Here is a 16,010-nt window from a genome sequence, read left to right as displayed (position 1 = left end):
TGTGGTGCTGATCAGGGCTGCAGCATTGCCAGTGACAGTAACTGAGCAGATCTGTGAATGTGGTGCTGATCAGTGCTGCAGCATTGCCACAGTGACAGTAACTGAGCAGATCTGTGAATGTGGTGCTGATCAGGGCTGCAACATTGCCAGTGACAGTAACTGAGCAGATCTGTGAATGTGGTGCTGATCAGAGCTGCAGCATTGCCAGTGACAGTAACTGAGTAGATCTGTGAATGTGGTGCTGATCAGTCCTGCAGCATTGCCAGTGACAGTAACTGAGCAGATCTGTGAATGTGGTGCTGATCAGGGCTGCAGCATTGCCACAGTGACAGTAACTGAGCAGATCTGTGAATGTGGTGCTGATCAGGGCTGCAACATTGCCAGTGACAGTAACTGAGCAGATCTGTGAATGTGGTGCTGATCAGAGCTGCAGCATTGCCAGTGACAGTAACTGAGTAGATCTGTGAATGTGGTGCTGATCAGTCCTGCAGCATTGCCAGTGACAGTAACTGAGCAGATCTGTGAATGTGGTGCTGATCAGGGCTGCAGCATTGCCAGTGACAGTAACTGAGCAGATCTGTGAATGTGGTGCTGGTGAGAGCTGCAGCATTGCCAGTGACAGTAACTGAGCAGATCTGTGAATGTGGTGCTGATCAGGGCTGCAGAATTGCCACAGTGACAGTAACTGAGCAGATCTGTGAATGTGGTGCTGATCAGTGCTGCAGCATTGCCACAGTGACAGTAACTGAGCAGATCTGTGAATGTGGTGCTGATCAGGGCTGCAGCATTGCCAGTGACAGTAACTGAGCAGATCTGTGAATGTGGTGCTGATCAGTGCTGCAGCATTGCCACAGTGACAGTAACTGAGCAGATCTGTGAATGTGGTGCTGACCAGTGCTGCAGCATTGCCAGTGACAGTAACTGAGCAGATCTGTGAATGTGGTGCTGATCAGTGCTGCAGCATTGCCACAGTGACAGTAACTGAGCAGATCTGTGAATGTTGTGCTGATCAGTGCTGCAGCATTGCCAGTGACAGTAACTGAGCAGATCTGTGAATGTGGTGCTGATCAGTGCTGCAGCATTGCCACAGTGACAGTAACTGAGCAGATCTGTGAATGTGGTGCTGATCAGAGCTGCAGCATTGCCAGTGACAGTAACTGAGCAGATCTGTGAATGTGGTGCTGATCAGTGCTGCAGCATTGCCACAGTGACAGTAACTGAGCAGATCTGTGCATGTGGTGCTGATCAGGGCTGCAGCATTGCCAGTGACAGTAACTGAGCAGATCTGTGAATGTGGTGCTGATCAGTGCTGCAGCTTTGCCACAGTGACAGTAACTGAGCAGATCTGTGAATGTGGTGCTGATCAGGGCTGCAGCATTGCCAGTGACAGTAACTGAGCAGATCTGTGAATGTGGTGCTGATCAGAGCTGCAGCATTGCCACAGTGACAGTAACTGAGTAGATCTGTGAATGTGGTGCTGGTCAGAGCTGCAGCATTGCCAGTGACAGTAACTGAGCAGATCTGTGAATGTGGTGCTGATCAGGGCTGCAGCATTGCCACAGTGACAGTAACTGAGCAGATCTGTGAATGTGGTGCTGGTCAGAGCTGCAGCATTGCCTGTGTCAGTAACTGAGCAGATCTGTGAATGTGGTGCTGATCAGTGCTGCAGCATTGCCACAGTGACAGTAACTGAGCAGATCTGTGAATGTGGTGCTGATCAGTGCTGCAGCATTGCCACAGTGACAGTAACTGAGTAGATCTGTGAATGTGGTGCTGATCAGAGCTGCAGCATTGCCACAGTGACAGTAACTGAGTAGATCTGTGAATGTGGTGCTGGTCAGAGCTGCAGCATTGCCAGTGACAGTAACCGAGCAGATCTGTGAATGTGGTGCTGATCAGGGCTGCAGCATTGCCACAGTGACAGTAACTGAGCAGATCTGTGAATGTGGTGCTGGTCAGAGCTGCAGCATTGCCAGTGACAGTAACTGAGTAGATCTGTGAATGTGGTGCTGATCAGTCCTGCAGCATTGCCACAGTGACAGTAACTGAGCAGATCTGTGAATGTGGTGCTGATCAGGGCTGCAGCATTGCACGTGACAGTAACTGAGCAGATCTGTGAATGTGGTGCTGATCAGGGCTGCAGCATTGCACGTGACAGTAACTGAGCAGATCTGTGAATGTGGTGCTGATCAGGGCTGCAGCATTGCCAGTGACAGTAACTGAGCAGATCTGTGAATGTGGTGCTGATCAGGGCTGCAGCATTGCCACAGTGACAGTAACTGAGCAGATCTGTGAATGTGGTGCTGATCAGTGCTGCAGCATTGCCACAGTGACAGTAACTGAGCAGATCTGTGAATGTGGTGCTGATCAGGGCTGCAGCATTGCCAGTGACAGTAACTGAGCAGATCTGTGAATGTGGTGCTGATCAGGGCTGCAGCATTGCCACAGTGACAGTAACTTGGCAGATCTGTGAATGTGGTGCTGATCAGGGCTGCAGCATTGCCACAGTGACAGTAACTGAGCAGATCTGTGAATGTGGTGCTGATCAGGGCTGCAGCATTGCCACAATGACAGTAACTGAGCAGATCTGTGAATGTGGTGCTGATCAGGGCTGCAGCATTGCCAGTGACAGTAACTAAGCAGATCTGTGAATGTGGTGCTGATCAGTGCTGCAGCATTGCCACAGTGACAGTAACTGAGCAGATCTGTGAATGTGGTGCTGAATAGGGCTGCAGCATTGCCAGTGACCGTAACTGAGCAGATCTATGAATGTGGTGCTGATCAGTGCTGCAGCATTGCCAGTGACAGTAACTGAGCAGATCTGTGAATGTGGTGCTGATCAGGGCGGCAGCATTGCTACAGTGACAGTAACTGAGCAGATCTGTGAATGTGGTGCTGATCAGTGCTGCAGCATTGCCACAGTGACAGTAACTGAGCAGATCTGTGAATGTGGTGCTGATCAGTGCTGCAGCATTGCCAGTGACAGTAACTGAGCAGATCTGTGAATGTGGTGCTGATCAGGGCTACAGCATTGCCACAGTGACAGTAACTGAGCAGATCTGTGAATGTGGTGCTGATCAGTGCTGCAGCATTGCCACAGTGACAGTAACTGAGCAGATCTGTGAATGTGGTGCTGATCAGGGCTGCAGCATTGCACGTGACAGTAACTGAGCAGATCTGTGAATGTGGTGCTGATCAGGGCTGCAGCATTGCACGTGACAGTAACTGAGCAGATCTGTGAATGTGGTGCTGATCAGGGCTGCAGCATTGCCAGTGACAGTAACTGAGCAGATCTGTGAATGTGGTGCTGATCAGTCCTGCAGCATTGCCACAGTGACAGTAACTAAGCAGATCTGTGAATGTGGTGCTGATCAGTGCTGCAGCATTGCCACAGTGACAGTAACTGAGCAGATCTGTGAATGTGGTGCTGATCAGGGCTGCAGCATTGCCAGTGACAGTAACTGAGCAGATCTGTGAATGTGGTGCTGATCAGGGCTGCAGCATTGCCACAGTGACAGTAACTTGGCAGATCTGTGAATGTGGTGCTGATCAGGGCTGCAGCATTGCCAGTGACAGTAACTGAGCAGATCTGTGAATGTGGTGCTGATCAGTGCTGCAGCATTGCCAGTGACAGTAACTGAGCAGATCTGTGAATGTGGTGCTGATCAGGGCGCCAGCATTGCTACAGTGACAGTGACTGCGCAGATCTGTGAATGTGGTGCTGATCAGTGCTGCAGCATTGCCACAGTGACAGTAACTGAGCAGATCTGTGAATGTGGTGCTGATCAGTGCTGCAGCATTGCCAGTGACAGTAACTGAGCAGATCTGTGAATGTGGTGCTGATCAGGGCTACAGCATTGCTACAGTGATAATAACTGAGCAGATCTGTGAATGTGGTGCTGATCAGTGCTGCAGCATTGCCACAGTGACAGTAACTGAGCAGATCTGTGAATGTGGTGCTGATCAGTGCTGCAGCATTGCCAGTGACAGTATTTGAGCAGATCTGTGAATGTGGTGCTGATCAGGGCTACAGCATTGCCACAGTGACAGTAACTGAGCAGATCTGTGAATGTGGTGCTGATCAGTGCTGCAGCATTGCCACAGTGACAGTAACTGAGCAGATCTGTGAATGTGGTGCTGATCAGTGCTGCAGCATTGCCAGTGACAGTAACTGAGCAGATCTGTGAATGTGGTGCTGATCAGGGCTACAGCATTGCCACAGTGACAGTAACTGAGCAGATCTGTGAATGTGGTGCTGATCAGTGCTGCAGCATTGCCAGTGACAGTAACTGAGCAGATCTGTGAATGTGGTGCTGTTTCAGCTTCTCATGCAGCCACTCACACAAACATGTTTCCTATCAGAGCCGTGCACGGGACAGGCTGCAGCATGGACAGGACATAGTTTAAAATAAAATAAACACCAAAAGACAACTGCAGTCTCAATAGCTTTATTCCAATCAGTTAAGTGCCTCAGATTACAATTTTTCAATGCATTTTAACAGAGGACTAGCAGGTTCTGTGCAGAAAGAGAGAGACCCTGAATCCTGACCCGGGACCCCGCCCCCCCCACCTTCCCCTCATTCAGTCCTGGGCCTCTCTCAAGCACAGACTGACACGGCTGGATTGTGTTCTGTGCTCCACTGTGGGTGGACTTGCTGGGATCATCACACACACGGAGCAGCTGGATTTAACCCCAGGACCCCTGCAGGTGAAAGGCAGAATGAGAGGCTGGTGAAGCAGCCTCTGTCTGTCTGCCTGCCCCAACTGGTCCCCCTGGGTGTCATCATGAGGAGGCTGCTTCCCCATTGGAATGGCACTACACTCAATAGGAGACCAAAACCTTATGACTAAAAAAAGAACCAAAACCTTATTACTAAAAAAAGAAAAGCCTTGAAAATTAAACTTATCCCCTCACAAAAAATCTATGTGTATAATAATATGTACAACTCAAGCATTTAAATGAAAGCGATTTACAGGCATCGGTACATTCAACCACATGCGTGTAAGACAATCAGGAGATGCAAACCCTAACCCCTCCCTCTCCTCTCTCACCCCTCCCTCTCCTCTCCTCTCTCACCCCTCCCTCTCCTCTCCTCCCTCACCCCTCCCTCTCCTCTCCTCCCTCACCCCTCCCTCTCCTCTCCTCCCTCCTCTCTCCACACCTGCTCACTGCTCTGCTCTGACAGCTGCTCCCACACAGAGCCGAGCTGCTGCTCTGCATGTAGTTTCTAGAGGGTCAATGCTGTTTCACAGCAGTGATGAGCAGCTCTCATTGCAATGCAGTGAAGCAGGTTTGCTGCATCAGTGATGTGTAACACGAAGCTGATGGCTGATGAACATCACAATGTATTGATTACATGAAGGTGCCTCGCCTGTCCCTTTCTGTGTGGCTGTCATGGCTTTTTAAAATGGCTTGTTTTAATGTATGTCATTTAAAGGGCTATTGTATCATCTTATCTTTTACTAGTTCACCAACCCTGGGGACTAGGACGCTGGGGTACACCAACCCTGGGGACTGGGACGCTGGGGTACACTAACCCTGGGGTACACTAAACCTGGGGACTCGGACACTGGGGTACACTAACCCTGGGGACTGGGACACTGGGGTACAGCGAGACACTCTTAACAAACTATCTACAGTATTATCAAAAGCACATTCTGATTGAGAAAAACATAAGCATGGTGTATAAACAAAGCCGGACCAGTAGACAAGGGAACTGCAACTGCAACTGAAGTGAAGACACCGAATCACTCAGACTCAGTGTCTGCCTTAAACAGGATACATGCAGCAATGCTAAAAGAGAAGACAGTCAACTCTCATCAATACAAACAAGGGACCAGCGAAACAATGTGTCTCATCAGTAACTCTGATTATCAGGGGTCTAAAGCCAAATGCATACTGCGAGTTTGTATTGAAGTTAAAGACTGAAATCAAATTACAGTACAATGAAAGGTATTATACATGTAAAAGTACTGTGCATTTTATTGACAATACAGCTGTAAAGTGAGCTTTTAAAAAGTATACATGGCAAATGAACTGCAGTTGAAATGTGCATGTCCCAGCTGCTGTGCTCATCCCTCAGGGTGTGTCTCATAGTGATTCCAGATTCAGTATATTACTGATCCTGGTTTTTCAGAATGGTTGAGAAAGTGTTTGCAGGAATGTTGAAATCTGCAGCAACATCTTTCTTTGTCTGGGTCAGTGGTGCAATATTTATTGAGTGATTTACAATAAGAGACTGCTAAACCTGTCTGGGACCATGCAGAACATTCGTAGTATGAGGAAATTAATTCAATACAAGTTTGTTTCAATGAGAATTGACTGTACTTTGACAAACGTTCAACTAGAATGCTTTACTAATGTCGATAAATAATAGGATTAGTGACTGTTAGTATTTCTGTCGTATTCATTTACTGATAGAATACGACAGCTCCTTGTTAATATCACTAGTGAGTGTTAGTGTTTCTACAATAGCCCTGCATGGATATGACAGCTCCTTGTTAAACGGGTCGTCTTGCTGTATCCCATTATAATGTCATGTTGTAGAAATGCATGTTCTTGTTCCTCTCATTGTATCATTTGTGTTGTTTCCTGATTTACACAGTTGATTTTGAGGCAGGTTCCTTGTCTACTGGTTTGCACAGTTGCAATGTGTGGAATCAAATCAAACTATAAAGCAGTATTGCGTATGAAGGATTGTAAAAGATGAAATCTCTGCAGAGTCGCTGATTCTCTCTGCAGTGGAGTCACACTCCTGGAATGAGACAGAAAAGGGGCGTTAACAAAGAGGACCAGTGAGGTCATCAGTGAGGTCATCACAGTCACAATGTAGCTCAGGAACAAAACCACACAACACCACTGATATAACCCTAAACTGTCCTCAATATTCCCCTTCAATCTCTGCATGTTTACGAGTGATTGTGAATAAGACTGCACAGCCTCTCAGTGTTCAGGACTGACTCTTACCTCAGGCTTTAGCGGAGGTGTCAGACGAAGTGTCGGAGCCTTCCCAAACTGAAATAAACAACAGCATGACCAGTGAGACACAGCATGGAGCACAGACACAGCACTGGAGACTCACTGACACTGGAGACACACAGAGGGACGCTGTGGAGCAGAGACAGCAGCACTGGAGACTCACTGACACTGCAGACACACAGAGGGACGCTTTGGAGCAGAGACACAGCACTGGAGACACACAGAGGGACGCTGTGGAGCAGAGACACAGCACTGGAGACTCACTGACACTGCAGACACACAGAGGGACGCTTTGGAGCACAGACACAGCACTGGAGACTCACTGACACTGGAGACACAGAGGGACGCTGTGGAGCAGAGACACAGCACTGGAGGCTCACTGACACTGCAGACACACAGAGGGACGCTGTGGAGCAGAGACAGCAGCACTGGAGACTCACTGACACGAGACACACAGAGGGACGCTGTGGAGCAGAGACACAGCACTGGAGACTCACTGACACGAGACACACAGAGGGACGCTGTGGAGCAGAGACACAGCACTGGAGACTCACTGACATTGCAGACACACAGAGGGACGCTTTGGAGCAGAGACACAGCACTGGAGACTCACTGACACGAGACACACAGAGGGACGCTGTGGAGCAGAGACACAGCACTGGAGACTCACTGACACTGCAGACACACAGAGAGACGCTTTGGAGCAGAGACACAGCATTGGAGATTCACTGACACTGCAGACACACAGAGGGATGCTGTGGAGCAGAGACACAGCACTGGAGACACAGAGAGGGACGCTGTGGAGCAGAGACACAGCACTGGAGACTCACTGACACTGGATACACACAGAGGGACGCTGTTGAGCAGAGACACAGCACTGGAGACTCACTGACACTGCAGACACACAGAGGGACGCTTTGGAGCAGAGACACAGCACTGGAGACTCACTAACACGAGACACACAGAGGGACGCTGTGGAGCAGAGACACAGCACTGGAGACTCACTGACACGAGACACACAGAGGGACGCTGTGGAGCAGAGACACAGCACTGGAGACTCACTGACACGAGACACACAGAGGGACGCTGTGGAGCAGAGACACAGCACTGGAGACTCACTGACACGAGACACACAGAGGGACGCTGTGGAGCAGAGACAGCAGCACTGGAGACTCACTGACACTGCAGACACACAGAGGGACGCTTTGGAGCAGAGACACAGCATTGGAGATTCACTGACACTGCAGACACAGAGGGACGCTGTGGAGCAGAGACACAGCACTGGAGACACAGAGAGGGACGCTGTGGAGCAGAGACACAGCACTGGAGACTCACTGACACTGGATACACACAGAGGGACGCTGTTGAGCAGAGACACAGCACTGGAGACTCACTGACACTGCAGACACACAGAGGGACGCTTTGGAGCAGAGACACAGCACTGGAGACTCACTGACACGAGACACACAGAGGGACGCTGTGGAGCAGAGACACAGCACTGGAGACTCACTGACACGAGACACACAGAGGGACGCTGTGGAGCAGAGACAGCAGCACTGGAGACTCACTGACACTGCAGACACACAGAGGGACGCTTTGGAGCAGAGACACAGCATTGGAGATTCACTGACACTGCAGACACACAGAGGGACGCTGTGGAGCAGAGACACAGCACTGCAGACACACAGAGGGACGCTGTGGAGCAGAGACACAGCACTGGAGACTCACTGACACTGGAGACACACAGAGGGACGCTTTGGAGCAGAGACACAGCATTGGAGATTCACTGACACTGGAGACACACAGAGGGACGCTGTGGAGCAGAGACACAGCACTGCAGACACACAGAGGGACGCTGTGGAGCAGAGACACAGCACTGGAGACTCACTGACACTGGATACACACAGAGGGACGCTTTGGAGCAGAGACACAGCATTGGAGATTCACTGACACTGGAGACACACAGAGGGACGCTGTGGAGCAGAGACACAGCACTGCAGACACACAGAGGGACGCTGTGGAGCAGAGACACAGCACTGGAGACTCACTGACACTGGAGACACACAGAGGGACGCTTTGGAGCAGAGACACAGCATTGGAGATTCACTGACACTGGAGACACAGAGAGGGACGCTGTGGAGCAGAGACACAGCACTGGAGACTCACTGACACTGGATACACACAGAGGGACGCTTTGGAGCAGAGACACAGCATTGGAGATTCACTGACACTGGAGACACACAGAGGGACGCTGTGGAGCAGAGACACAGCACTGCAGACACACAGAGGGACGCTGTGGAGCAGAGACACAGCACTGGAGACTCACTGACACTGGAGACACACAGAGGGACGCTGTGGAGCAGAGACACAGCACTGGAGACTCACTGACACTGCAGACTCACAGAGGGATGGTTTGTTTCTAGTTAAACAGTCTTTCACAAGACACACTGTTTGTAGGATCTGAATGGCAGAATTAGAGGAATAAGCAGCCACTATCCCAGGAGCCTCCTATTGACAATTCAATCAAACACATAAGATGCTGTTTAAAATGCACAATGTGGAAAAGCTCTCAATCCAGTACTTACATGGAGCTTTGCTGTAGTCTGACTTCTGGGCACCTGAGTGAAAAGAAAACACAGGATTAGTCACTGAGCTGATTCTCACTGGCTTCATAGTTGTGTTTTCAATCCGAGCTACCCCGTTCACACAAGACACTTAACACTAGAAGCCCCGCGGCATTCACTTTGGCGTTTTTTGGTTTTCAAATGTAATATTCTCCAGTCGTGTAACACATATGGGGCTGTGCGTTCATGTACCTTTCTGTCCGTATGTATTAAATATTCTCAGTTTTATAACTTCTTGTGCTGTGTGCTTCTGTAAAATGTTTTCTTCTAAGTTTATTTATCTATGTTGTTCAGTTGCTTTTGCGCATCTGATAATAAACAGACTGCTGTTGAAAAGTCATTTATTGCTATCGTTTCAGTTTTATAAATATGTATGTTGTAAACCGATGTCATGTTTGTGTTTTGATTTGTAAAATAAATGTTCATATATGTATATATATATATATATGTGTATATATGCTTCGGTTGTTCAGATGTTTATGTAACGTACTCAATAAAAAAGAAAAAAAAAAAAAGAATTACACCCGACTGTTTCTCCGTTCGTAATACTATTTACAGTGTTTTGAATACAGCCGTCAGAAAGACTGCTGCGGGGCTTCTAGGTATGAGTATATCTCCGGTCCTTCTAGTGTTAAGCCCACTTTGGCTCAGCTTTTTTTTTTTTTTTTTTTTTTAAATCGTGTAAAACGCAGCGGGCACTGGACCAGCCGTCCTGAAAGTGTCCTGCTCCAGAGGGGGCTCTGCGACGGCTTTGCTCTGTTTTTTGCTCTGCTGTGAACGCAGTGGCCCCCATCGGCTCATGTTTGCCACGTACACTCGTGGGCAACGCCCCCATCGTCAGTGCCGTGATGTGAAAGTGTTACCAGACACCCCGGGAAAGCTGGGATTGGACCCGTTTTCAGCCTTCATTTTTTTACCCGGACAGAAACAGTGAAATTGTTAAAATCGTCCCGGTTTTGTTATTTTGTATTCATTGTTTTTTGGGGTTTTTTTTAAAGTACAAAAGAGAGTCATTTATTGGGTTGTATGAGGTTGTGAGCAACATTCAAAATATAATACACAATGTAATGCATGATGTGTTTAATAACTCAGGTTGTGTGTAGATCACATGTTTAAATGGTAACAGCTCATCTACTTGTTCTAATCAGTTTTTTCTATATTTAATACCTTTTGATCAGATGACAATATATAGAAAGTGAGTTGTTGTGATCTGCAATAAACACATAATGTTTAATTTTTAAATAGTTATTGTTATAGCTTCAGAGTTGCTATGGCATCAGTGAATTGAAGAAAAGTCCCAGTTTCTGACTCTGGAAACCCTGGATTTGAATATACAGTATGCAAGCGCACGAGCACCAGGTGCAAAACACTTCACTTTAAACAAAGGGCTGGATTCACCCCGAGAAGGAAATCTTGTGATTCATGAAGGACTTTGTTTTTTAATTGTATCATCGATACTCTGTGATGCGCTGTTAGGATCTGGTGAATAAACTTGAGCTCTGGGGGGAGAACGATAAAATTCTGTTATATAGCAAAAATACGTCTTTTTCATGAGTAAGAAAATAAACAGGAGTTAATGTTACATTACATACAGAAGAGCTGTGAGACTCGTGTGTAAATGCAGACAATAACACCCGTGTCTGTAAATGTCCACACACCCCTGAAGAAGAGACTGGAAATTTAAACAAACAGGTGTCTTATCAGAGCAACATGAAATCTTAATGATCATGCAACGACCACCTAGAAGTGGAAACACACGAGTGACACAAATGACAGGCTTGTAGATTTAAACTCTTCCGCCTCTGTGATTTGGGGGAATGTCTCACTCAAGGGGTGGTTGACGTGACATCATCGGATACACACCGCAGTTCAGGGGCGATGTGCGCGCATACAGGGCCAGAGCCAGCATAGCTCTGTGCTCAAGTGTGAAAGAATCTTCTCACCTGATCCACTCTGAGCCAGTTGAGGTCTGAGTTGTAAACGCACTGAGTGTGTGTCTGCTGAAAGCACTTCAGTTCACTGACGCCCTCCCTTCCTCCCCTCCTCCCTCCCTCTCTCTCTCCCCTCCCTCCCCTCTCTCTTCCCTCCCTGGCTCCCTCTCTCCCCTCCACTCCCTCCCTCTCTCTCATCCTCTCCCCTCTCTCTCTCCCCTCCCCTCCCTCTGTCCCCTCCTCTCTCCCCTCCCCTCCCTCTGCCTTCCCTCCCTCTTCCCTCCCTCTTCTCCCTCTCTCCTCTCCCTCCGCCTTCCCTCCCTCTTCCCTCCCCCTCCCTCCGCCTTCCCTCCCTCTTCCCTCCCCCGCCCTCCCTCCCCTCCCTCTCCCCTCCCCCGCCCTCCCTCCCCCGCCCTCCCCCGCCCTCCCTCCCCTCCCTCTCCCCTCTCCCCTCCCCCGCCCTCCCTCCCCTCCCTCTCTCCCCTCCCTCTCCCCCCTCCCCCGCCCTCCCTCCCCTCCCTCTCCCCTCTCCCCTCCCCCGCCCTCCCTCCCCTCCCTCTCCCCTCCCCCGCCCTCCCTCCCCTCCCTCTCCCCTCTCCCGCCCTCCCTCCCCTCCCTCTCCCCTCTCCCCTCTCCCCTCTCCCCTCTCCCCTCCCTCTCCCCTCTCCCCTCTCCCCTCCCTCTCCCCTCTCCCCTCTCCCCTCTCCCTTCCCCTCCCTCTTCCCTCTCTCTCACCTCTCTCCCCTCCCTCTCTCCCCCCCTCCCTCACTCACCTCCTTGTCTCTTCTTCCAGATCACCACTCCAATGATCACTGCAGCCAGAGCCAGTATACCCCCTATGACTCCAGCAATGATCCCAATCAGGGGTCCGCCTGCAAACACAGAGCAGGGTTTGTGGGAGTTCATTTACTGCAGTCAGTCAGCCAGGGCAAATCAACACAGGAACAACTTCACTGAACTGAATCAACTGAATTATGACAGCTACTTGATTTCTTGATTTAGCACATTAACAGTTCAACTAGATTCAGCCTCCCTCCCTTCCACACACAGTCCAGCTCCCTCTCCACTCACTCCATCTCTCTCATTCCTCCCTCTCCACTCACTCCATCTCTCTCATTCCTCCTCCCCTTGCCTCCCCTCCCTCTCGCTCCCTCTCAACACGTCTATGATTCCCCTCACCCCCCTCCCCTGTCTGTAGTCCTCTTGGCAGTAGCTGTGTCTCCCCTGCTCCTCAGAGGTCACTGTCAGGATCCCTCCCTCCTTCCCCCCCCCCCCTCTCTCTAACTCATCATCACTGTCATTATCCTCACTGCTGCTCCTCATGTTGGGATCCCAGATGTAGTTCTGTCTCTCAGTGAAGCTGACGTGGTCCACCTGGCAGGAGTAGCTGTGTCTCCCCTGCTCCTCAGAGCTCACTGTCAGGATCCCTCCCTCCCTCTCCCCCCTCTCTCTCTAACTCATCATCACCCTCATTACCATCGCTACTCCTCATGTTGGGATCCCAGATGAAGTTCTGTTTCTCAGTGAAGCTGGCGTGGTCCACCTGGCAGGAGTAGCTGTGTCCCCTCTGCTCCTCAGGGCTCACTGTCAGGATCTTTCTCAGCTGGTAGGTCCCGTCATGGTTGGGCAGCACCTCCCCACTCTGCACCCCCTCGTCCAGCTGATCCCATCCATCTCTGACCCAGGTCACCTCCACAGCGCGGGGGAAGAACCCTGTCACATGACACAGGACCTCCGTGTCTGCAGATCCACGAGCTTTCCTCTGGTGCAGAGTCACTGCAGGAGGAACTGCAGGGAGAGAGTGTCTATATCAGGGAGAGCAGAGTCACTGCAGAGAGAGAATGTCTATATCAGGAAGAGAGTGTCTATATCAGGGAGAGCAGAGTCACTGCAGAGAGAGTGTCTATATCAGGGAGAGCAGAGTCACTGCAGAGAGAGTGTGTCTATATCAGGGAGAGCAGAGACACTGCAGAGAGAGACTGTCTATATCAGGGAGAGAGCGCCTGTATCAGGGAAAGCAGAGTCACTGCAGGGAGAGAGCGTCTGTATCAGGGAGAGCAGAGTCACAGCAGGGAGAGAGCGCCTGTGGCAGGGAGAGAGCGCCTGTGGCAGGGAGAGAGCGCCTGTGGCAGGGAGAGAGCGTCTGTATCAGGCACAGCTGTCACAGTGCACACTGCTCCATAACCAGGCAGTACTAGTGGCTCTTCCCTCTACTACTGTCCTGTGCAGTGTTGCTGTACCGAAGCCCGCTCCCTGCACTGCTGCACCACCAGCACAGAACATAGCGGCCGTGTCAGAAGAGCAATTACAAACTCAATGCACTTTGATGACATCCTTTGGACTGACCCCTCAGTCAAGACAGCTGCATCACAGACCCCACTTTCTAAACTTAATTCAATGATTTCTTTACAGGTATGACTGTTGTAATTGTTTCTTTACAGGTATGATTGTTGTCAGTGATTGCGCAGACTGATGTTTCTGGGACACTCTTTTGAATGAGTTGCTATAACTCAATAGTTCATCCTGCTGTGTGAGTGTCAGTGCGTCGGTGTGTGTGTGTTCCTGTCAGCCTTATCTCAACAGCAGTGCACTCTGCAGCAGTGTGTGTCTGTGTGTACGTGCGTGTTAATGTGTATGTGTGCGTGTCAGTGTGTGCGTGTGTGCGCATGTGTGTCAGTGTGTGTGTGTGTGTGTGTTCCTGTCAGCCTCGTCTCAAAAGCAGTGCACGCTGCAGCAGTGTGTGTGACTGTACCTCTCCTCTCCAGAGTCTCCCTCCCGTACTGGACGTACTTCTGCAGCCACTCGATACACCTGCCCTCCAGATACACCTTCCAGTCCTGATTCATGGCACTCCTAGCATCCCACTTCAGTTTCGTGTTGAAAGCACGCTGGCTGGCAGCAATCCAGGTCAGGGTGTCCTTATCGAAGCTGATGTAATCCTCCCCATCGTATCCGTACTGATCAAACCCCCGCTTGGTCCCGTCCTCATCCAGCTCACAGCCATACATGTGCTGCCATGTGTGAACTCCTGGAGAAGATAAACACACAGACATGAGTGAGGGAGCTGGAGAACACACACACACAGACATGAGTGAGGGAGCTGGAGAACACACACACACACACACACACACACACACACAGACACAGACATGAGTGAGGGAGCTGGAGAACACACACACACACAGACATGAGTGAGGGAGCTGGAGAACACACACACACACACACACACACAGACACAGACATGAGTGAGGGAGCTGGAGAACACACACACACACACACACACACACACACACACAGACATGAGTGAGGGAGCTGGAGAACACACACACACAGACATGAGTGAGGGAGCTGGAGAACACACACACACACAGACACAGACATGAGTGAGGGAGCTGGAGAACACACACACACACACACACACACACACAGACACAGACATGAGTGAGGGAGCTGGAGAACACACACACACACACACACACACACACACACGAGTGAGGGAGCTGGAGAACACACACACACACAGACATGAGTGAGGGAGCTGGAGAACACACACACACACACACACACACACACACACACAGACACAGACATGAGTGAGGGAGCTGGAGAACACACACACACACACACACACACACACACACACATATGAGTGAGGGAGCTGGAGAACACACACACACACACACACACACACACACACACACACACACACACAGACAAGAGTGAGGGAGCTGGAGAACACACACACACACACACACACACACACACACACACACACACACACACACACAGACAAGAGTGAGGGAGCTGGAGAACACACACACACACACACACACACACACACACACACAGACATGAGTGAGGGAGCTGGAGAACACACACACACACACACACACACACACACACACACACAGACATGAGTGAGGGAGCTGGAGAACACACACACACACACACGAGTGAGGGAGCTGGAGAACACACACACACACACACAGACAAGAGTGAGGGAGCTGGAGAACACACACACACACACACACACACAGAGACATAAGTGAGGGAGCTGGAGAACACACACACACACACACACACGCACACACAGACATGAGTGAGGGAGCTGGAAAAAACACACACACACACACACACACACACACACACACACAGAGACATGAGTGAGGGAGCTGGAGAACACACACACACACACACATACACACACACACACACACAGAGACATGAGTGAGGGAGCTGGAGAACACACACACACGAGTGAGGGAGCTGGAGAACACACACACACACAGACATGAGTGAGGGATCTGGAGAACACACACACACACACACACACACACACACACACACACACACACACACACACACAGACAAGAGTGAGGGAGCTGGAGAACACACACACACACAGACATGAGTGAGGGAGCTGGAGAACACACAAACACACAGAGACATGAGTGAGGGAGCTGGAGAACACACACA

At 50.3% G+C, this 16,010-nt stretch overlaps 2 protein-coding genes across 2 annotated transcripts in view; both read right to left on the bottom strand.

The window, feature by feature from the left end:
- Positions 1-16,010, bottom strand: part of LOC131706979 (zinc finger protein 271-like) — a 163,614-nt gene that overhangs the window by 89,701 nt on the left and 57,903 nt on the right. The gene's annotated exons all lie outside the window — the stretch shown is intronic.
- The window catches only part of LOC131706985 (major histocompatibility complex class I-related gene protein-like), a 42,707-nt gene continuing 31,817 nt past the window's right edge, over positions 5,121-16,010 (bottom strand). Inside the window, exons 3-8 of the mRNA XM_059008989.1 lie at positions 14,287-14,562; positions 13,011-13,322; positions 12,308-12,406; positions 9,565-9,597; positions 6,968-7,015; positions 5,121-6,755 (exon numbers count right to left, since the gene is read on the bottom strand). Coding sequence (XP_058864972.1) covers positions 6,969-7,015; positions 9,565-9,597; positions 12,308-12,406; positions 13,011-13,322; positions 14,287-14,562 — 767 coding nt within the window. The 3' untranslated portion in view covers positions 5,121-6,755; position 6,968. The remainder of the gene's footprint in view (positions 6,756-6,967; positions 7,016-9,564; positions 9,598-12,307; positions 12,407-13,010; positions 13,323-14,286; positions 14,563-16,010) is intronic.

This window comes from Acipenser ruthenus, chromosome 38, assembly GCF_902713425.1.
Source record: "Acipenser ruthenus chromosome 38, fAciRut3.2 maternal haplotype, whole genome shotgun sequence".
NCBI lineage: Eukaryota > Metazoa > Chordata > Actinopteri > Acipenseriformes > Acipenseridae > Acipenser > Acipenser ruthenus.
The sequence above is the reverse complement of the archived record's forward strand: the minus strand, read 5'-3'. Positions and strand labels throughout refer to the sequence as shown.